The sequence below is a fragment of the Metarhizium brunneum genome, chromosome 4 (assembly GCF_013426205.1).
Source record: "Metarhizium brunneum chromosome 4, complete sequence".
Classification (NCBI taxonomy): Eukaryota; Fungi; Ascomycota; class Sordariomycetes; order Hypocreales; family Clavicipitaceae; genus Metarhizium; species Metarhizium brunneum.
This window is the reverse complement of record NC_089425.1, coordinates 985,111-1,007,205: the sequence shown is the minus strand read 5'-3', so window position 1 is coordinate 1,007,205 and position 22,095 is coordinate 985,111. Positions and strand designations below refer to the sequence as shown.

General features: G+C 51.4%; 6 protein-coding genes across 6 annotated transcripts; 3 read left to right on the top strand and 3 right to left on the bottom strand.

Moving 5' to 3' along the window:
* Positions 1–1,012: 1,012 nt before the first annotated feature.
* Positions 1,013–1,808, bottom strand: G6M90_00g069670 (uncharacterized protein; the record flags this gene model as incomplete). The annotated part of the gene is made up of 3 exons (XM_066130919.1): positions 1,013–1,254; positions 1,306–1,516; positions 1,644–1,808. 3 exons carry the CDS (start codon positions 1,806–1,808, stop codon positions 1,013–1,015), a joined length of 618 nt encoding a protein of 205 aa, XP_065987232.1.
* A 1,883-nt stretch (positions 1,809–3,691) lies between these two features.
* On the bottom strand, positions 3,692–7,123 carry G6M90_00g069660 (uncharacterized protein; the record flags this gene model as incomplete). Its single annotated transcript, XM_014685223.2, has 5 exons — positions 3,692–4,884; positions 5,862–6,222; positions 6,279–6,448; positions 6,504–6,604; positions 6,660–7,123. 5 exons carry the CDS (start codon positions 7,121–7,123, stop codon positions 3,692–3,694), a joined length of 2,289 nt encoding a protein of 762 aa, XP_014540709.2.
* Positions 7,124–12,351: 5,228 nt separating this feature from the next.
* Positions 12,352–13,304, top strand: G6M90_00g069650 (uncharacterized protein; the record flags this gene model as incomplete). The annotated part of the gene is made up of 2 exons (XM_014685224.1): positions 12,352–12,490; positions 12,541–13,304. 2 exons carry the CDS (start codon positions 12,352–12,354, stop codon positions 13,302–13,304), a joined length of 903 nt encoding a protein of 300 aa, XP_014540710.1.
* A 1,360-nt stretch (positions 13,305–14,664) lies between these two features.
* On the bottom strand, positions 14,665–16,389 carry GIT2_0 (Glycerophosphodiester transporter GIT2; the record flags this gene model as incomplete). The annotated part of the gene is made up of 4 exons (XM_014685225.1): positions 14,665–15,587; positions 15,653–15,787; positions 15,854–16,142; positions 16,228–16,389. 4 exons carry the CDS (start codon positions 16,387–16,389, stop codon positions 14,665–14,667), a joined length of 1,509 nt encoding a protein of 502 aa, XP_014540711.1.
* A 3,085-nt stretch (positions 16,390–19,474) lies between these two features.
* On the top strand, positions 19,475–20,407 carry G6M90_00g069630 (uncharacterized protein; the record flags this gene model as incomplete). The annotated part of the gene is made up of 1 exon (XM_014685226.1): positions 19,475–20,407. The coding sequence occupies one exon, from the start codon at positions 19,475–19,477 to the stop codon at positions 20,405–20,407; it is 933 nt and encodes a 310-aa protein (XP_014540712.1).
* Positions 20,408–21,786: 1,379 nt separating this feature from the next.
* Positions 21,787–22,089, top strand: G6M90_00g069620 (uncharacterized protein; the record flags this gene model as incomplete). Its single annotated transcript, XM_066130918.1, has 1 exon — positions 21,787–22,089. The coding sequence occupies one exon, from the start codon at positions 21,787–21,789 to the stop codon at positions 22,087–22,089; it is 303 nt and encodes a 100-aa protein (XP_065987107.1).
* Positions 22,090–22,095: the final 6 nt, after the last annotated feature.

Here is a 22,095-nt window from a genome sequence, read left to right as displayed (position 1 = left end):
CAAATTGGTGGCATCTGGCCCAATACAAGCTTTTGCCAAGGTTCCGACAGGGACATGCCGGCGATCGGCAAACTTCCGAAAACGTGGCTTGCTCGTGGTGACTCTGACGACGCGGTGCGCCCGCCGTCTGGCGTCATGCCTTCAATGTTGTGCCGCTTCTGGCGGCAGAAGACACGACGAAAGTAGACATGAGTAGCGGTCGTTTCATCTTGGGGTCCAATTGTCATGACTGCAGCTTACTGCCCTGTTTACAGCGCGGTACATGTGTCTCACGCTAATAGAAACGGCCAACGCGGAGAGTGCAGATGGAAGCTGCCTGAGAACGTAGCCCACGTGTTTACAAGGCACCTTTGCAGATGCGGCTGGAACAAAATTGGTGTCATGCATAGATCAACGCATCGATGGACTCAGCCCTGTAGCGCCATGGCGGTAAAAGCTGAAGTCTGGCCATTTTTGTCAGGTTTTGGCCCCGTCAGATGCCACACGGGACGGGTCGTCACCGTCATATTGGGCCAAAGTGGTGGGTTATAAACTGTATACTCTTCAATATCCATGATTTGACAGTAGTATAGTTTCCTATAATAGTATAGAGGAATGTCTGAGGAGCGGGTTGAATCAAGTAGAGTCCATGAATGGCGTCAACCTGAGTACCCTTGGTTCCTGCAACACGACGCGGTAGCGTGGCACGGCAAGAGTATATCGCTCGGCTCTAGAACAGACCCCAACCTACGCGGCAGCAAATGTCCTATCAGGCCACCACCTCCATCTTCTGTCTCCCTCGACAATCTTCTTATGGTGTACTGGTTGAGTCGGTGGTCATGCAAGTCTGGTGATACCCGGCCTGACAAGGTCGGACCGACCATGTCATCGGGTTCATCTGGAACAATATTTTGAGTAAATGGCGTCTTTCTACACTTGAATGATTGTCAATTTCCGCAGATGCCCGTGTGAGTTGTCGATGAGCCTGGTATGTTGACGAATAAAGCCTCAAACGCGGGTAGTTTCACAGCGCTCACCCATACAGACCGCCGTTGTCATCCTTTGAGCCTTGACTCTTTCCCGCCTGCGGGTTTGTGACCTTGATGCAGCTCTCCATTCCCTCCAAGGTCATGACATACCTTTGTAGTGTGGACGCGCGGCCGTGGCTCTCAACGAAAGACAGGACCAAGTCTTTCTGCTGGGGGTCGTACACCAAGTGCTCGCAGGCCTTGTCATTCCATACCATGGGCTCTATATCTTGGAGATGAAAGTTCACTATGTAGCAAGTCAGCTTCTTGGAGTTACTACAGGTCGAATTTACCGTACTCACTCCAAAGCTTATGTTTATATTCTTCAATCCATACCCTCCAATAAGTCCGGGTACATACGCCAGATCCTCTGGCTTCTCGGGCATGAAGCTCTTATTCTCCAGTATCTCGGCATCAGTAAGTTGTCGTCTCTTCACTGCAGTCGTCTGCTCGTCCGGCGCCGCTTCTTGTCCATTATCATTGTCATCTATGTCAAAGTCGACATCCTCCTAGGCGGCGTTGGCACTGCGCCTCGCTGCTTTCGCTCGCTCAATGTTTGGCTCCTTGTACTCTTGCAGGCCTTTGCGAAGTGGTACTTGTGATATCCGACAATTTCGACGTTCAGTCAAGCTGCACACTGGACAATTTTGCGGAAACAGCCTCCATGCGCTTTTGAAGTCTACTCAAAGCGATCTGCTGGGTTTTCTTGTTGGCGAACCTGAGTCCAGCGAACATTTCATTCATGACGCTTAGTAGGAGTTGCAGGTATGGCTTCAAGGCGTCCGTCTTTTCGGCAGTCATTGCGAGGTTGGCGATTTCCTCTTGATAAAACCACAAATCTTGCAATGGTTCGGTGAATGTAAACGAAAAATTGGCTTCAGCGATTCGGCGAGCACTGGGTTATAAACGTCGACGGGATGGTACTTTAACGGATAGATGCCTCCAATACATGGCTTTTTCCGGCCCTTGATTTTGAAGACTTTGATCGCCACACCATCAAATTCCCTTACCACAGAGCTGGACAGTTGCTTCGGTGGCTGGTTCACTCAGATGTGAGATCCTGGGATCTATCTGGAATCCACACAGAAGGTTTTCACAGCGGCGTTCATGCCAAACAGTAGATCTAACGAGGGCAGTGTCTGAGAATCATGGGCTGGATTACTCCTTGTCTTAGAATAAAGCGGCACAACTCGCGTTGCGGAAAGCCTGTCACGTAGTCCCATGGTGGCCGACGTTCCAACGTTGTCCCAGGCTAGATGGCGACACTTGATGAGAGAAAATACTATTCACGTGTGAGCAGCATCGCGACCTCGCAATGAATGTCAAAGCCGGCCGCAGACCATGGCGCCCATGTAGGACTTTTAATGTTCTACCCTGTTCTTGGCACTTCAATGTTGACATCTTCCACCCCGTTAGTCCTGCCCAGACTGCACCTGTGCCCAGGACGACGATGGTCGAGCATGGGGGTCCGCCAAACGGCATGTGTCGAGTCAAGTAACTTCAAATATTGGCTCATGCGAGCATTTATCAGAGACGAGGGTCGCAGCTTGAAGGCCCTGGTCACAAACAAAGGATTTCAATGTTGCATCTTCAGCTGCCGCAATAGCGTTGCGCAGCATGGACACCAACGGACCGCATGCGGCTTTAACCAGCACGGGGATGTGGCAGAACGTATCCTCGCCTCGTGTCCCTGTGAAACTGGCCATTGACTTCATCTGCGCAAGATTGGGAAACTGATCGGGTCCGGTTCATCTTCACCATCGCCAGTTGCTACCCAGTTCCTCAGGCAGAGTACCGCGTAGCTCAATACAAGCTGCAGGCCCAGGTGATGGCAGACAGTCAGGAAGTTGAGGGCTCTATAAGTTGCGGTAGAATCTTGTCCAACGGCTTTCCACCCGACGATCCGCCCAATGTATACGCGTGGATCGTGAATGCCAATACCACGTATGCTCGTCGATATTCCAGCTCAGCAGCCAGTTCAGGGCTTCTTAGAAATAGTAAGCGGTGTATTTTCTCTCCTATTTCGTGTGGATTTTACATCATCACGCAATGTGGCAGGTATCTTATCTCAGGGATCGAAGTAAAGGTTGGAAACCCGTTTCAGGGGTGACATCGGAAAGAAAACCCAGCGACTTGGAGAGCCCAAACATCTCCAAACTTGGTATTTTGGTAAACATTCTATTAAAGTACGGAAATGAATAGCAAAGTGTTAACTAGTTTGTCAGTGGACATCCTGTTCTTCCTGAACCACTTCTGAGGGGCTGCCAATTGTTTACGAGCTAATTATATACAGCAAGACAATAGGGAAAATAGCGTTGATCCCTGGCGTCATGCCGCAACGCCCAGTGTACGCAATCAACGAGAGCCACGCACCCTTTAACGCATTTAACAAGAGCTTCCAGCCACAGCTCTTTTGGACAACCCCATCTCTACCAGCTTGGCTCTTTGAGATAAGAAACGTTTGTGTTTTGAACCAGTTTGGTCTCAGCTCTTTTATCTGAAATGCTCATATACCTCGGGTATTTAAGTGAGATCCAGGCCGTTTCAGATATTCGACACAGGTGGTAACAATGAACCCATCCTCCAATATCACACGTTGCCAACGTGTAACCGCCATAAACCCATAGCCACATACTTCATTTTGTTTGGGGCAGTGCCCTTCCATTTCATCGAATTCTTCCATACTACTTCCGTCCGTTTGACACCCTGGCGCGGGTTGGTGGCCGGCCTCTTCGCTTTGGTCGACCTGGCGGTCTGCCCCGTCGAGATCCAGGTTCAACTACACTGTTCGTAGTTGGCTCAACGCTGCCAGAAGTGATTATATGTTTGGCCGGGTCGAGATTGTCAGCATTCGTTCTCTCACTTCGTCTCACCCCGATAACGCCAACCCTGCCACCGATGACTCTGCGCATCACATTCTTAGGTCTGCCACTTGAAGTATTCTTGGATATCACGGCAGCCCTCTTATCAACCCGGTTGGTAGCCTGATCTCGTGCGCTTAGCAAAACTCTTGGTCGACCTCTTCCGCGATGACCACCTCTCTTGGGCAGTTCGGCGACACTTTTGCTACTGCCATCAGCCTCCTTATATGCAGCCAGCCGAGTGCTTCGTTTGGGTTGTAGCACCACCTCAAGCCGATCTTTTGGGGGCACAGTCCAGGTCGCGGTGGATAAAGTGCTTTGAGTCCCAGATTGTGTGCGCTTTTGCTGCGGTTTCGAAGAGGACTTGCTCGCCAGGTGTGGCTTCTCTTCGTTATTGGACATGTCATTCATGTTCAAGGTGAGCTTTTTCTTTTGCAAGATCCAATCATCACCCAAGATCGAAGCAGCCTCCTGCTCGAGATACTGGTACGCACGCTTTCGGGGTCGTCCAGGGAATCTTCTGGACACATTCCGCGCCTCACTTGGCGGCGTACTAGAGCTGGTCGGCGGACGACGCCGAGGTTGGAGCTGAATCGGAGACGCCAGATGCCTGTCAGTAGTTCTAGATTCCTGTGCGATCTGTGTTCCGGGCGTGGCCGGGCTTGGAATGGCTCTTGGGGATGTTTTCCTGTTCAAAAACTCATCCGATTGCTTAGGTATTCCCAACGAGAGTCGCAGAGCTTCGTAGTCATCTTCATCCATCTCGAACGCTGTATCGACGGGACGTCTCCTTGGAATGGGGTCGATGGGAGCAGCGGGATGACCAGGTTCAATTTGTTGCATAGCTGGTGCCGTATTTTCGTCATTCAGTTGTGAGGATGGGATTTCTGCTAGGGTGTCATAGTCAGACTCGGTTTGGCACTCTTCCATGAGTGCCGGCTTGGCCATCCAATCTGGCCCCTGCACCTCGTTGCCGTTGCTTAAACTGGAAGGAGCATCTGGGGAGCCCGAGTCTCCTGCCCCAGTGGTCACATGAACCAGGGTAGTGTCTTCCTCCATCTCAAGGAAACTGAGAAAAGCAGACGCCTTCGTTGGCAGCTGTTCAAGTACCCAGGTACCTAGGCAAGCAGCCGAGTGTAAAATATTCGTAGATGGTCGCCAGATTTTTAGCTTGCTTGGAGAGGAAAGCAGTGGGTACGTTCAGGAGAGCGTAGAAGGCAATATTTCAATCTTCACACTGGCAGCAAGAATGTTACCGCAAGCAGGGCGAGCATGATTTGTTCACAGGTTCCGTTTGTCTAGTCACCAGCTGCGTAAATTCACAGACAGCTGGCATACACCTGCCAGCTAGCAACGCGTGACATTCAATGTTATGTGAGAATGCACTCACTCTCCTGTGAAATATCAAGCACCTACAGGTAGCTAGTTCACAAGGCCTCTCAACATTTGTCATCCATTTCGCCATTCATAAAATTCTCATGTCCGTTTCCATCATTCATCCCCAACGCCGTCAAACATGCAAATATCGACACGGCAGCTGTTCCCCACCAACCCCAGGCGACCATTCCAATGTCCAGCCCAAATCCATACCACTGCCCTCCAACCACGGTCCCTACGGTTCTGAAGCCGGCCGAGACGCTTTGACCCAGGCCGTGGATGGTCCCCAGGACGCTAGGATGGGGACTGCAGTTGTTCAATAAGAGAATGCTGGCCGGCAAAGTTAATGAACACGCCGTGGTGTGCAGAAGCAGAACCACAATCAGACCTGTCCATACATACGCGCCACTGGACGGCCGTGGTGGCTCTGCTGACGACGGAAGAATCGATATATATGGAGTCAAAAAGTACGCTACTGGAAACAGGAAAAGAAACCACCGAAATGACCGCAAAGTCCCCAGGCGAGTTTGAATGGATGGGTAGCAAAATATCTGGATGATCATCCCCAAAACGCCCAGGATCGAGGTGGCCAACCCCACCGTTGCTGCTGACATACCCAGACCCCCAGTGAATAGGAGAGGCAACGATTGTTTTTGAGCCGTGTGACTCGATGTTCGATATCTAGGAGTTGAGAGAAACAGGGTCCAAATATTGGCAAAGGAACCGAGGTGAAAATCGTACAGGGCACTCGTGAGCAGGGTAGATACAGCATTTCGAGTCCAGAGTTGGTTGAATGACAATTTTCCCGTTGTCTTCTGTCTGCTGTACATTTCTACACGTTGTGTAGTTATGAGCATGTCCTCACCTTTTGGCAGGGCGTGATACGACTGCTTGCTGGCATGCTCGAAGATCTTTGACTTGATCATGTTGCCTAGATACAAGCCAAAATCGAAATGTCTGCTCCTGCCGCCCAAAGTCTTCTCGTCTGTTAGCTCCCCCAGAGATCAATCGACTCCAGCATATGGCCACTCACCTCTTCGAGAAATAGATAAGTTGCAATGGCCGAGATGGTCAGAAGAAGGGCGTTGACAATACTAGGTAAGGCATATGGATTCTGGTATATCCACTGCGATTCAAATATCGCTGCTTCGCCAAATACCTGAGGAAAGGTCTCGATCGGATTTGCAAGCAGGCCCCCTAGAACTGCCACACGCATCAGTACCACACATCTGGGAGTTTCCAATGAAGGCATTCTTACTTGGGCCGATAATGCCTGCTACATGGAAGCTCATTGGTAAGATGAGAAAGGTCAGGGATCGGTATCTCTTCTCTACTGTAACTTCTGCAATCATGGTCCGACTAATCGTGCAGAAATAAGCAGGGTGCCTGGATAGATCAAGACCGCAGTACTTACGTGATGCCGACAGCACCATTGATGGCGCCGCCCAAGGCTCTCCACAATGCTGCTTCGTAAAATGAAGTTGAGAATCCATATCCTACGCATGATGCAGCTGTACCAGCGAGGCCGATGAGAAGCACGCGCTTACGGCCACACCAACTGGCGTCCGCGGCCTTGCCCCAAAGGATTGCAGTGAGAGCTTGAGCACCAGTAAAACAGCCCTGCAGTATGCCGGCTTGTTTCGATATCTCTGCATCTGAGAGCCGGTCGTCAAAGTGTTTGAGTTGGAAGAAGATGTATGCCTGTAATGAAGCCACCTGCAAGAAGTCGACGAAACGAGATGCGAAGAGAATAAGAAGCTGGTCTTTCCGTGGCACGGCACGCCAGCTAATCACCTCCTTCGGTTGGTCCTGGTCCTTCTCATGATAGAAGGCAGATGAGGCGGCAGGATACGCCCGAAACCTTTCCATGTCTACCATATTTGCAGAACTGTCCCTCGCTTGAGGATGTTGTTTGTCGCAGATCCTTGCCTTGGGCGTCTCGTCTGACCAACGAAACCATCTGTGTCGGCTCGCCATAACTTAGCACATCGGTTGTTGCTGCCAACTTGACCAAGGTATGATCTGTATATCCTCACGAAATCTGATTAATAGGGCATGAAAGGGTACACCGCATAGATCATTCAAGGAGGTAATACGGAGGTAGATTGATAACCAGGGGAATTTGATAAAAGCAGATTGACACCAATGATCTGATGCTCTCAGATTGATGCTTCGGCGTCGAGGGCCTGTTGGAGGTAAACCTCGAGCCCAACCGTTCTCGCCGTCCTCTGTTCAACCGCTTGGATTGCGACAATGGACCCAGGAGGCTCGCCGAATCGGCACCACACTGTAGCTACCAGACGCTAAAGAAAGAACGCCTGAAAGCAATGCATCGGAAGGCACATGCTTTACAATAAGTTGCTTGGATTCGTCCAATGCGCACTGCTGAGGCCTCGACGTCGGCCGCAAGTCGGAAGCCTCGGAGTGTTGGTGTCTTGGCGGCAAGAGGAGGTCGAAGACACCGCCGCAGAAATGAAAGGAGCGTTTGGCGTATAGGCTTGCTTACGCGTCTGATCTGTTGATAAAAAATAACGGTGTTGAGATATCACATATGAAGGATGGCGAGCTGGAAGAGTTGGTTGATAAGCACGCATGTGTGTGAGCCGCGGCCAATGGCTCCTTTCGACTGCGCCAGCGAGGGAGGCAAGTTATTGCACAAGGGCAATGTGGTGTACGCGCCAAGGATACGGAGTACACCAAGGGCAAAAGCGCACGCGAAAGATGATGTCGTACCAGACACCATTGGTCAGTACTAGAAAGAACGTTCGAAGCTTGTGCGAGCAGGAATCCCCCAGAACCTTAACGGCTGCTAACATTACCCGGAAACGATAGCTTAGCCCCTCTGCAAGACGCGAACGCATATGTCGGAATAAATGGCTGCTGTGGAGGAGCCCAAAAATAGACTTCTAAGCTTCTAGCAATGGTCCTGTCGTCGCAATTCCACAGAAGACAGTCTCAGCTTTGGGTCGTCGCAATACTGTCGACTTGGTGGTTACGTATGCTTCTTTCAATTGCCAGCCACCACCGAATTGCGGGTCATCGGGCCTTTGCTGGTGTTGGAGAATAAACGACCAACTCCAGCTGCGACTACAGGAATGACCCTTGCCTAATTGATGGAGGGGCTTGGTAGCACCGGGCCAAGGGTTGTCAGTGGCGCGTTTGGTTTGAGCCTCTTGCAGGGTAAGGGGGGTTAAACAGGAAACATCCACTTCTGAGCATACGAAATGTCTGACCACAGACTCAGCTATTGACGATTTGGACACGTTCACGCAGGCGTGAAACAAACTTCCGTTGCCCTCGGTCCCTTGCCAACAGCCACCAGGCTGTGTGGCTTCGCAAGTCAGGGGTCTAGAGACTCTAATAAACGACGACAGGTGGGATCTACTAATTGATCCGCAGTTGTTCAGCTTACAGAAATCAAAATACATCAACCACGGAATCCACACCAGTGTTTTAGAGCGAATCTAGTATATTGCTGGTAAATTTCTTATCCGGCCCCTTCACGTGGGAAAGAAGACCGTTTCGGTTTCAACACAGGCCGATGGTAATAGCCAAGACCAAACTATGGCTGCTCGGAGCAATTGTTCTCGTGGAGCCGTTGGGCTTGGCGAAGACGGACGTGGCGCTCGGCAGCCCGTCCTACGCACCCCCTCCCCTCCTTTCTACAGTGTTTTTGTGGCTGCTTCACATTCAATCCCTACCAGTTCTTGAACGCCGGCTTCTGTGGCTGGCTTTAGTTGACACGATAGTCGGCAGAACATGGCATGTACTGCCAAAGTACCTTCTTGTACATTGGAGTCTAGAGAAGGCTGACGTGGTGAGGGTCTTGCGCGTCCCGGACATATTCTCAAGATTGTACTCCCCAAATTTGTCTCCCACGGCACGCTATCGCCGTTTCGCCTAGCTTTTTCGGGAGAGCAGCATCAGTCACGTTTTCTGTTCCATATTTTAGTCCTATATGTCCATGATCAATAATCTGGGGATACTTTCTTTTAGCCTTTTCTACCCCTGGTGGTGATCCCGTGTTAGTTTCGAATATTGCCACCATAAACCTTCTTCCCTTTAACCTCCTAGACGCATTGGGTGTTACAAGCTGTTTCTTCCTCAAGTGTCGTCAACTCTACGGTGTGGTTCTGCAAGGACAAGTTCGTACGACGTCGCGGGCTTTGTCACCACCATGGCCACCATGTTTCCGGTCCTCAACCTTGTGGTATCCCTTCACGATAGTATTTCAAGGCCAGGACGTCGGGAATCTCGACTGTGCATCCGGCTGTTACACGGAAATGGCCCTATTAGACCAGGGCTACGGTCACTGGACCTAGGGTAAAGTCCCTCGCCGACTTCTTCTCTTGAAAGAGGTCTTTGGTCAATGAAGCCTTGAGGAAAACCAAGGACCTTTGATACCAAAGACTGTTATTGGATGAATTGAGCTATTGACTCCAAGCCCTCTATCGAGCCCTTGTCACACCGGCCGTCCCAACAAGCGGAAGCTCAAGGAAGGACAAGCAGGAAAGTGTGGGATTACGGAATTAGCTCATTTCAAAGGCCCGAATGAGGCTGTCCTGTAAACAAAATCTTGGGTGAAAAGGGTGCGACGGGGCTAACACAGTTCCGAGGCTGTGACAAAGTGCAACAACGAAGGCTTTGGAGCAGGCACTAGCTGCGAGGAGGGGAAATAATGTCGTGGCGGATAAGGGCCCTACTATGCAAAGCTGAAGATGTAGCTTGAGTACTCAAGGTACGCACGCTCGACTACCACCCATGTTAATCTCAAGTCGCTGATTTTAAGGCAATAGCTACAATATTAGGGCCCAATTACCTCTACACCCAGACTATAAACGTTATCTATAGTCTAGGCTTCTTTATCTTATACTTCTTTACTAGCTAGTTAGGTCTTGCTATTGATTTCACGGCAAAACACTCATTAGAACCTCAAACAAGCCCTATGGCCGAGAATATCGGAGAATATTAAGCGTTTCAACAACATCTCAAGCAGCTAGATTCGGCCGGATTACCTGCTAGCCTTGATAGCTAGATTTGACTATTAAAAAACTTAAATCCCTCAATAGCTAGGCTTAATAGAAGGACCTTTCTGACGCTCCTATTATATTAAAGATGTAAAGCGGGAAGCATCATTTGGGCCATGGGAGGCAAGGGAAACAAATTCAAGGAATTGTCGGGTGGCAAGGCGACCAACTTTGCTTTCCAACACGAAGTCCGGTGTGACAATGACTACAAGGAAATTACCCTCTTCGACAATAGCCACGGCGGAGAGCACTGGAAATCGCTCACCCCAGAGGCATTCGACTCCGTGTCGACCAACTCTTCATGACGGGCAAGCTCATCATCGAGACAAAAACCCAACTCACGGTCCCGCTGCGTCGCAGGGCTCGATGCGAAATCTCCCCAACGGCCACGTCCTTGTTGGATATGGCTTCAGTGGTGTATTCAGAGTTCACGCGCGGCGGCAAAGTCTTGTGCGAGACGCACTTTGGTCCACAGAGTCGATTCGGCGCCGGTGATGCCCCGTCATACGGGTTGTTTCAACATTCGAATCTTGTGGACCTGCTTCAGGTTAGGGATTAATGCTAGACCGGTGGTGAGGGCAGAATCGTGGCTGGCAACGGGTCCTTGATAGATGTGTGAGCGGAAATGCACGTCGACATGAGTCCAAGCCAATTCGGTGGAGGCACCGGAATGTGGGAGGGCGCAAGCCGCTCAGGGACCCGGGCGTCGTCATCACTGGAGGGTGTAGCCGAGCCAATGACTACCATGCATGGAGCTGATGGCCTCCCGTTGAACTGTATTTAGACACGGCTGAGCTTGGTGAAGAATGATGATGATGATTTGCGAAACACGCGTCACGATAGGCCCAGTCGCCCACAACCCGGCGCTTGGGTGACGAACAGCGAATGCTACTTTGTGCGTGGCGCGGATACAGCCGCCCTGGCAAGCGCCGGCAATAACGACGGCACCTGGGATCATCAATTTGACAGAAAGTGCACCATCGGGGCAGAAGGAGGGAGCGGTGGCCAAGAATGGGGGATTGGGGCTGGGCATCAACTGAATTGCCTGTCAGGACGGCATCTGGAGCTGCGGGTTCTAACCAAGACGACTTTGACCCCAAGTTTGAGCTGATGGCTTTCAAAGTGTCAACTTGCCTGCCCCACCGTCGAGCGCTGAAAGCTCAGAAGCTTAGAAGCCGCGTCATCAAGCCTCCCCGCGCACTTGGTCCAAATGAAACTGCCGCAAGCAAACTAGCAGTCCCCTAGAGCCACAAAGCAGCCGTTTATCCGTTCTTTTCGCCTAGTTTTTGGTTTGCCAAGACAACCGCCAAGGCTGGGCTGTCATTGCACGCGGCAATGTCACCAGCAAGTCACCGTGCTGTACGCCAATGTGCCGTCTCAGGGCAGTTGACAGTACCCAACATCAATTGATCTTATCGGCGACAAGCCCCTATGCTACCGGGCTCATCCATGCAAGAAGGCCTGGGGCTTGTGATGCCCCTGCGCGCATGTCTCCCTGGTGGAGAGACGACACTTGCAAACCAAGCGTCAGTTCTCGCGGCCGAGTCGTGACGAATCCTCCCAGTGCCGGCATTGCGTCTCGGTTGCGTCGAGTTGTACTTGCTGCAAAACTTGAGGCCTGTTCAATTGGCCCCAGCCTCATGACGGAAAATAAAGCCAAAAACAGGCCCTGCTCGCCGGGGAGACCGGGGTATCACACGCTTACAACTATAGTCTATCGGCACCATCTCCCCGTGCCTCTTTTTTTAATCATGATAGTCTGGATCGTCGGCTGTTGTACGTCTTGGCAATTCCCGGCTCACCAAGTATCGGCCCGTCGACGCCGACCATGACGACGACGGCACTTCCGATCCTATTCAGCCGGAAATCACCCATCTTCATGCCGTACTTGATATAACGCTGGTCAAGTGATTCCATTCCCTTCAGCTTCGAGAGCACAGTTCATCCCCTCGCTGTTCCTCATCTAGCCCTCATTATTTGCTCCTTTACGAATTTCACGAAATCGCCCCTTTTCCAGCCCATCCAGGATTAAAACATCCTCCCGTCCTACTTCACGCAACACATGCCAAGACGAGAAAAATGCACCATGCTTCAAAATACAAGCCCAAGCCCTTCACCGACATCTTCACCCCCGACACCGACATCAACCGCAGCAAATGCGTCCGCACCGTCCCCATGAAAGTCCTCATCCTGGGGCTAGACCGCACCGGCACCACATGTAAGCAACTCACCGACCCGTGTGCCCGCTCACTCACTAACAACAAGCAGCTCTCCGCGCCGCCATGAAGCGCCTCGGCTACCTCGACACGTACCACATGACGAGCTGCCTCGAGAACCCCCCCGACGCGCTGCTCTGGACGGACGCCCTCTGCGCCAAGTACGACGGCGCCCCTCGCCGGCCCTTCACCCGCCGCGACTGGGACCGCCTCCTCGGCCACTGCCAGGCCGTGAGCGGCTGGCCCGCCGCCGCCTTCGCCGCCGACCTCGTCGCCGCGTACCCCGAGGCCAAGGTCGTCCTAACCACCCGCGACGTCGACGCCTGGCACGCCTCGGCCCTCAAGACGCTGTACTGGCGCGCCACGGACCCCGAGCTCGGCTACCTGTCGTGCGTGGACTGGGCCGCCGGCATGTACTACCCCCTGCTGAGGAAGCTGTTTGACACCTTCTTCGAGGGGGACTTTGCCGGCCGGGGGAAGGAGGTCTTCCGGCGCCACTGCGAAGAGGTTCGCCGCCTCGTGCCGGGGGACCGGTTGCTCGAGTATCAGGTCACGGAGGGCTGGGGCCCGCTGTGCAAGTTTCTGGGGGAGCCGGTGCCGGAGAACGCTGCTTTTCCGAATGTCAATGACGACGAGGAGTTTGTGCGCGAGTCGCGAAGCCGCAACAGGGACCAGATGAGGAATGTGGCGTTTCGGATACTGGTGTGGTTGCTGGTGATGCTTTTTGCTATTGGGCTGGTGTGTCGAGTGTTTAATGTTGGCAGGGTTGTTTATACGCTGGCTGTGCCGCTGGGATACGAGGTTGCTCAGATGTAAAGTCTTTTCTGGGGAGGGGTGCCAACGGCCCTGTGGCGTTGTCTGCAGTGTTGGGGTTTTGGGCGTGGCTCTACCTATGGGTTTAAGATAGGCGTGCTGGTAAATTATTTCCTTCAAGACGGTGTATTATGAACCTTGTCGCCGTATGTTGTCCTGTGCCATCATTGATGGGAGCATCAAGGCCAAAACGTGGCAAATCCCCCGTTGGCTCCAAGGTAGCCACCTTCCCGCCTTAGTATCCCCAAGTAACAATGGCATTTTCACTGCGTGGTAATCGTTTCTATCCAGTATCTTGGAAATTCAACCTACCAACTATTTTATTGCCAATCTCAACTTCAATGTTCGCTTTGCGCGCAGTCAATAAAGCTCGGGCATCTTCCGCGCCCCCCACGCTCCGACTTCCCCTTTGGGATGGGCGTGTGCGAGATGGTTGGTCGACAATGTCGCATGGTGGCGGGTTTTTGTTTGTCGCCGTTTTGTGGAAGCGCCCGCGGATGTGCTCTTTTGTATGTAGATTGCATGTCTCGTGCGCAGAGTTGAGATTGGATGTGTAGCCTAGGTGAGCTGTCGCTGCCGAGCGATTCGCCGCAGGCTGAACACTTGCCCCCCATGTACTCTGTACGGACGTTTAGTCAAGACTAACACGGGGAAATAGTGGTTGCACCAGGCGCATCTACCGTCTGGTCTGGTTCTAAATTTACTTGTCAGGTGCTTTGCTTACTTGGTTCCCGAATACCACCGTGGTCCACCGGTGCGCTTGAATCCAGATGGGCTTGCCCCGTACCATGGAGAAGGACGGCATCGCTGGCCGGAAAATAGGTGCCGCTTATGCCGCTTGCTTTAAGCACGGAGTCGTTTATATATTAGGCGGAGGGGTCTCCACGACATGTCTTTGCATCTTTCCAAATATTGTTTCTGCTGCCTCCATGTCTGGTCTTCTCCTGGTGCTGTATCTTGCGGGATGGCACGCTCCCTGTCGGCTTGCTCCCGAGGTTGAATTATGCCTTGACTTCCACGTGGAATACCCGATATGCACACACTGGACAGGCAATACACATTGACACTGTTAGCTGACAGTCCTATGTCAATTCTCACATAGTATTACATATCAGCGAGGATGGACGGGCGCCAAGGAAATGGCAGGTTTGTCCAGCCTTGGCGCTCCCAACCAAGAAGCCCATCGCCACGACGCCAAGGCGGCAGCCATCAGATGAAATTGTGGAGTGGGCTTGGCGAGATTGACGACAATCCAACGACACGCAGGACCAGAAAACAGCTTTATACTTGTGGCGGTAATTTTTCTCCGCAGGCTATCAAAATGCAACATAAATAGACCACATCATCCAACATGACTAGGCCTTTACTTGATAGCTAGTTTCTCTGGTACATGCTCATCTTGCGCAACGTCGACGCGCTCCGAGTCAACTTTGCCCAAGCCAAGCTGAGCAGTATCCCAGCCACGGCTCTCGAGAAACTCACGGAAGCGCACATCTTCATGAGTAATGGTGTCCTGGCCAATGTTGGGGATGAAGAAGAAGGCAATGGCGGCTGACAGAATCGACAGGCTGGAAGCCACCCAGAATGGATACTGCGCCGACTTGACTTTGTCATCGCCACCAGCGGCCTGGATATAAGGGAAGACCCAAGTCCCGACAAAAGCACCAATCTTGCCGATAGCGGCGGCAATGCCATAATATCGACCACGAACACCAGTCGCACACGTCTTGGCAGCCAACAGACCAATGTTGTTGCCAGGGCCAAGCTCGCCAAGAGTAAGGAAGATCCCGTACAGGACAGCAAATCCAGCAATATGGTTGACAATCTTGCCATAGACTCCAGCCATGATGTATCCAACCACAGCCTGCACGAGAACGCCACCAATAAGGGTATACTTGGGCCCAACCCAGTCAGAAACGAAAGCACCGAGCATCGTACCGGGCAGGTAGAACAGGTTGATTACCGTGTTCCAGCCAAAGACTGTGGTTAAAGGGGCGTCGCCATCATAAATTCCGGAAAGAATGTCGGATGAATAGATGCCGAACGCATACGTGGAGAAATCGTAGAGGAACCAGATCGTGCTGACGCACAGCAGACGGAACCAGTAAAATCTCAGCACTAGGAGGTACGGCGTCTGCTTTCGCATCGACTCTCTGGAAAACTCCTCGGGCTCTTTCAGTCGCAATCGCAGAATGAAGAGAACCAGGGGGAATACTATGCCGATGCCCAAGCTGGTGCGCCAGATGGTCGAGAGATTTTCGTTGTGGCAGGCAGCGGCGACAACATCTGAACCACCGTCAGCAACGCACCTTCTCATGGTATCGCCATGCGAGCCGTGTCTAAATACTTACATGGGACAAAGGCACCGAACACGAAGCCCCAGTCAATCATGGAGTTTGTAAACAGGATGAACCATCGATTCCGGGTGCCGCTTTTGAGCTCGCCGCTGGACTCAGCACAACCAACACTACCAGCAGGGTACTCGCCTGATGCGCGTCAGCATTGGGTCAGCGTTGTCATTTGGGTTGCGCTGCCACTACGCGGTCGCATACCTCCAATGCCGATACCGACAAAAAACCTCCAGGCAGTCAACATATTAAACATGCCGACAGCATCTCCCTTAAAATACGAGCCCGTGGCCAAAGCAGTAAAAATAATGAGGATCAAGGTCGACACAACAAGGGAGTTGGTTCGCGACCAGTGGTCAGAGGTGAAGCCGAAAATGAGCTGGCCGACTACCGTACCAGCAAAGGCAATATCTGCGACATACTTGGCAGCATTGGACGACGTGTAGACGGTCTTGTACTGGAGCTTGAGCACAGTGTTGACTGACCCAATGACCTATAGAATCTCCGATATTAGCAATTCCCATTCGATCTTCAACTTTACAAGGCGCAGTCATTACTGCCTCTTCACCGGTGCGTACGTTGTTGATGTAGCCGTCAGAGAACAGTCCTGCGCCGCAAGCAAAAACAGGCATGGCAGCCTGGAAGAATGGTTTAGGCTCAAGAGCTGTCTCGATAGCAGGCTGTTGGCCGTTCTCTTGGCCTCTGCTGCCCTCAATCTTCTCCTCTTTGAGATTCGACATGGTGGATTTTGCTGTGGTGAGTGTCTGTCACAATCGAAGGCCACTACAAGGGGCAAAGCATCTGACGGGGAGAAAAGGCGACAGAAGAGCAATCTCGCAAAGACGCACAGACAACCGTGCAGCCGTACAACGAGGAAGCAATGGTTGGCCAATAAGAAGGGCTCAGCCACAAGCACTCTCCAATGATGGTCAAAACACACAAGTCATCAGAAGCTGGCGGGAAGATGTTGCACAAGGTCGGATTGGGTAACCACCTTGCACTGGGCTTAGGGGACGCCGGCTCTTTTGTACGAACGGAAGGGCCGTCATCAAGGATGGCCCCCAGAAAATGCGAACGGTTCAGTGTTTGTTGTTCCAAATGAAGATGGGTCCAATGACTGCGGCTAGTAGACAGTCGTCAACGGTCCATCAAAATCGATTGCAACCCTGGCTGCCCCATCGTCAACGCTTACCCACCCTTGCCACCCCAGAGACATTACTATCGTTGTTTCACTCCATAGAACTTGGAGTTCAGAGGACCAACACGCCGTTTTTCGTGTCAGCGTCATTCATGATACCGCATGTTGTTGAATGAACTCTGTGGTCGCTCCCCGACAATGGCTGATGATGGCGTTGAAGCCCCTGGTCGGCGCAGCGCGGTCCATGGATGCAAGGGTTTTGGTGGATTTGGAGCCGCGGTGGCGCCAAGTCGGCTCCAGGGCAAGTCTCCGCAAACCGCTAGACCGTTGTGCTATCTGCCATTAGCTCAGCGTGCAGCCTTGGATAGGCGGAGCGCTGTGTCCGTCAATCTCTTGAATTGCACCGCAATACGGGGAGGCGAAGAGGGGAGAATATCGAGATGCGGGCCCTTGGCTGGTGTTTCGCAAAAAGGAAGCAGCGGCCGCAATGAGAAACAGCGCACGGGAAGGTGGCGCCCACAAGAAAATTGCCGCCAGGCTCCCCTTGCACTTTGCTCCTGAACATGGACAACTGCAACCAATTCAATCCTTCAACCAGCACCAGCGGTCAGGTCAATCCCCAATCTTGCTCACGGCCACTGCAAGCTAAACCCGCATTGTCGCTCTGACGATGGAGCAAGCTACAGTAGCACCGTTATCAACATGCAAGAGCCAGATTCGGTCCTTGTCTTGCCCACGTGTTCACAAATACACTTGGTAGGGTCAGATTCTCCACTTGGTCCTCGTTCCAATGGCCTTTCTTCTGTCGGTTAACGGCACAATGGGATATGACGTTGTCATGTAAGATGGGGTGAGCATCTTGGTCTTGGTTGGGCAACGCGGGGTACCTGTTGCCAGCAGGATGTTGGCTTGACCAATTCCGTTGAACAACTTTGCTCTGCAAAAATGGCCGGGGTCCATTGTTTTTCAATCTCTTTCTATCTCTTTCTCTCTCCTGTCGGCCATCCCTTCAAACAAGCAATGTCCTCCGAATAACATCAACAGCGGCAGAATCGAGACGACTTTCGAATTCCATGGTTCTTGGCATCCAGACTCTGTTGGAGCGTGTAAGCGACCCTTGCTAGCTTGGTAGAATGAAACTGGGGTAAATGGTTGCCGCCAACTTTCGGCACCAACTCGGGACGGGAACACCGAGTGAGATTCCACATCGAGGTAAGCATGAGAGAGAGCCTAGAACTAGGTGAGTGCTCACCCGATTCGAGCCCTACTTTCCTTCTGAAGTTGGTGGCATACTCTCGGGGCTAGGCAGCAAGTCGTTTCTCATTTGATTCTCATGACAGCTTCGTTGATCTCATGAATCCTTGCGACACAGCACCTAGTCTCACATCACTGCGTGGTACACCCCCATCACCTTCAAAATGCAGCAGCGCGCGACAAGGCTGTGCAGGTTTAGCTGGATGTACCAATAGGCGGCGGATCCTGAGTGTCGATATGGGTTTCTATGCCGTCTGTCCATGTCGCCACATGGCACAAGAAAATTTGATACAGCGTTTCAAAGTACCCCGGGAGCATCACCGAGTATTCTCAGACGTCGAGTACTATTTGGAGAGATGGGCGCAAGACAGTTGGGGAAAATGTGGTAAAGAGAGGAATACCTCTACTTTGGCGTGAAAGAGAATATAGCTCAAGAATAGTTAACGCCAGGACATAGACAACGGTATTTGAAACATGAGTCCACACTCGCAGCAGAGCTTGGAGACTTTGATTGCAGGGCCCGGGTCATGGCAAATGATGCTGTATGATGGAAAAATATGGACGAGACGGATCCAGCAGGTGATACTAGTATAGCTGAGATTTTGCGGTTTAGCCGGCACCCACAGGTCCATCCAATTACTTTATTTGCATCATGTGTTGGCAAGTCTCGCTCTTGGTTGTCGGGCCCTAGAAGAGGACTGGGATCCGACAGTGAGACATCGTACGTCCCAGCCATGAGGTTGCCATTGGCCTCACGGTGTAGGAGGAAGCAAAGGCGGCACCAGCTGGCTTCCATCGAGGTTCCCCGTCTGGCACGATTCGCGTGACCGTATGTCTACGTAGAGGTCAACGTGCTTCTCTCTGGGCGTTCACAGAGAACAACACTGAACGGTCTGTCTACGCGCCAAAGGCTGCTGGAGTCTAGTATTCCAGAAAATTCGTCCTCTAGACTTTTGTATATCATCATCATTAGCTGAGGGTTATTTCGACAAATGCAGCATCGGATATGGTATGAATAAGAATCGACCCGGAGAAGGAAGGTAAAGTAGCGAGAGGAATTTCCATTAAACAAGAGGAGTTCGTCCCTAAAAAGTAGAGTACATCGCCTTGTGGTGTGAGTGTTGGTACGCCGAATGGTGTTTCGATACAGGATACAGGGCTGGAGCTTGGGAATAAGGATGGAGAGAGGGCACGGCGAGGGGGAGCCAGCAGAGAGGGCCTGGTCCTTTTATATTGACATCAATATGTCAAATGTGTGCTCTCCGGGGCAATCTCCGCCTCACCTAAGCCACGCAGTCACGTGTGCAGTAGTGACCAAAATCTTCGCTAGCTAGCTGCACTTTTTTCTGATCATTATCAAGCACTTGACCTTTTATTGCAATACAAATTTTCAGTTGCATCACAGGCTCTAGGGAGCCACGCCGAATTCAATCATGGAAGGGCAACAGACTCCAGCTCAACCTGAACGTCACGTCTTTTTAAGAGAGGGGACTGTCATCTTGCGTTGGTTATTCGGATACTACGATAAGCGAGGCTTACAGGGCTGGACCACAAGCCCACACTGGCCCCACACATTATCCACCTGGGTGCCGCAAAAGCCAAAAACGCGATTTAGAGAGGCGACCCTTGTAAGCATGGACGTCGACGAGCTCAAGGAGAGCGAAGGAATTCCCGTACAATTCCACATTGGCATCTCAGTCCTGCGCACCCAGGATCTGCACGACAAATGCCACTCGCCTTTATCACACGCAGATTCTAAGTCATACATTATCCGATCCTACCACTGGGTTGTCGAAGATGAGAATTATTTTTCAACCCATGACAATACTTTTTGCTTCGGGAAACATCGCTGTCTTCCACTTGCTGACTTGGACAAGCGCTTAAAAAAGCTTCTTGCACGATGCTTTCCAGTCATTCTCGTCGTTCACGGAGGCCATCGTGAAATAACCCTCTTACAAAAACTTAATATCAATCTCAACCCCATTTTCACGATTGACACGACAAAAGCTGCTCGCTACCCACTCCAGGCTTTCTACGACTTTTCGCTAAAAAGGCTTCTGAAAGAGTTTAATATTCCCTTTACTGGCGAACATCTTCACATTGCAGGCAACGACGCACACTTTACACTCAGGGTTTTGCTCATGATTGCAGTGACCGACGTACGACGGGAGTTGGGGTCAAAAGAGGTTCCGGCATGGGTGCCCGTGTTCGAAGCAATTGCCCGGGCCCCATTGCCCCCGATGCCACTCAAGCGTGCACAAAAGGCAGCCAGGAAACGAAGAGAGGAGAGGGCTGCTCTTGGACTTGGGGGGCCTAACGTTGTGACAAGGTCTCAAAGCCGGCTTGCAGACGCAACGCATCTATAACAACAGTCTTTGCCATCAAAGGTCCTTGGGTTTGAAGAAGACATGGTCGGGTATTCGAGGGGGGGCGGCTGCCTGCGGCTCTGCAGTGGATTCAGGCAGCGATGGGATGGTGATGCGAGGACCTTTCGACGTTTGACTGAATCAGTATCGCCGGTAACAAGCGTAGCTGTGACTGCATTGCTTTCATGTCGTTCACGCACGGATGCGACCAAAGGATAGAGTCGTTGAAGTTCTCGGACGGGATGCTAAGCCCGTTCATTAGAGACGCCGGAGTGGAAGGAATGTCAGAGGCCGTGGTTGGGGCCTAGTGACAAACACTAGCATGTCCGCTGGTTCTCGATTGGTATATCTGCAGATTGCTTGCGCACAAGACGATGATGCGAACGAGTGTCTAGCCTGTTGATTTTGTTCAAGGTGGTACTAGTTACCCAGAATATGACCAAATAAGGTGCCCGAATTCTAGAGACGTACCATGGTGTTTTTGCATAGTATTAGTCAACCTTGTGGTCAAACTGTTCTACGCGAGTTGGCATGACCTTTCAGAATATTACTCTCACATATTCAAATCAAATGTTGTCCTACCAATGCAGGACACTGTATTTCTCCGTTCCAGAGTTTCCGTTTATGAATCAATAGGGCTGCTTTTATGTAAAATGCCCGTAATACACTAAAATGCCCTTGTCTATATCCTGGCGTTGACCATCCTTGAGCTACATTCTCTTTCGAGTCGAGGTAGAGATATTCTGCTATCTACCATATTCTCTCCAACTACTCACGCCTATGTCCGAGTCTTGATAAAATAAAGTCACAGGTTTGGTACGTATACTGGATGGCTCGGATCTCCATCCTGGGACGGGGATGCCATCATTGACACCATATCTAGTTCTGTTAAGAAACAAAAATACCCTTCTGCCGTGTTCTATTCCGTCATGGAAAGAGTCTTGAGAATCCACACCTTCTCCATGACGTTTTGGTGCCCCTGATGTCGAATTAACGTTCTTTACATGCCGTGTAGGTTTCTAGCTCAAAGAAAACAGCTTACAACCGCTGTGATTGAGCTTTATCAACTTGGCTCATGTATCCTATCAAGGCGAGCCATGGGTCCCTTGTTTCCGAATGCGTGTGCATTGGGGAAATTTGTGGGGTTTGGAGAAACGACATGAAGCAAGCCAAACGCGCGGTGTCGTCGTAGCTGGCGCTCTCTTGTAAGGCAATCTCATACTTTTATATGGATTACACAGCATATACCGCCCATTCATTTGAAGTCAAGACGTGTTGCGCAATGGCTTCACATACCTAGTTGAATAGATGAGCAAACCTTGATCGAAATATCGGGATACTTGAGCCATTTAGTCCGTGTACCTTGAATGAAGTACATAATGTCTAAATATGATGATGAGCAATGGACAAACGATGCGGCCTATTCTCTTTCTCTCACAAACAAGTCCATATCGCGTCTTGCAGTGCTTAACTGGAATCACCGTCGGCCACGGCGTATCGCCTTTAATTTATCGCAAGATGATGTCGGCCCTGTAGTGTCTAGTTCTGTGCTGGTATCTCTCTTTAGGCCGCACTACCTCACTTTTAACACCGGAAAGAAGCTCACGTTATACGCCATGTCGAACGTCCCCCAGGAAGCCGTCCGATACAGTCTGGTCACTCTTTGTGGGACAATCATCTAGATTGTT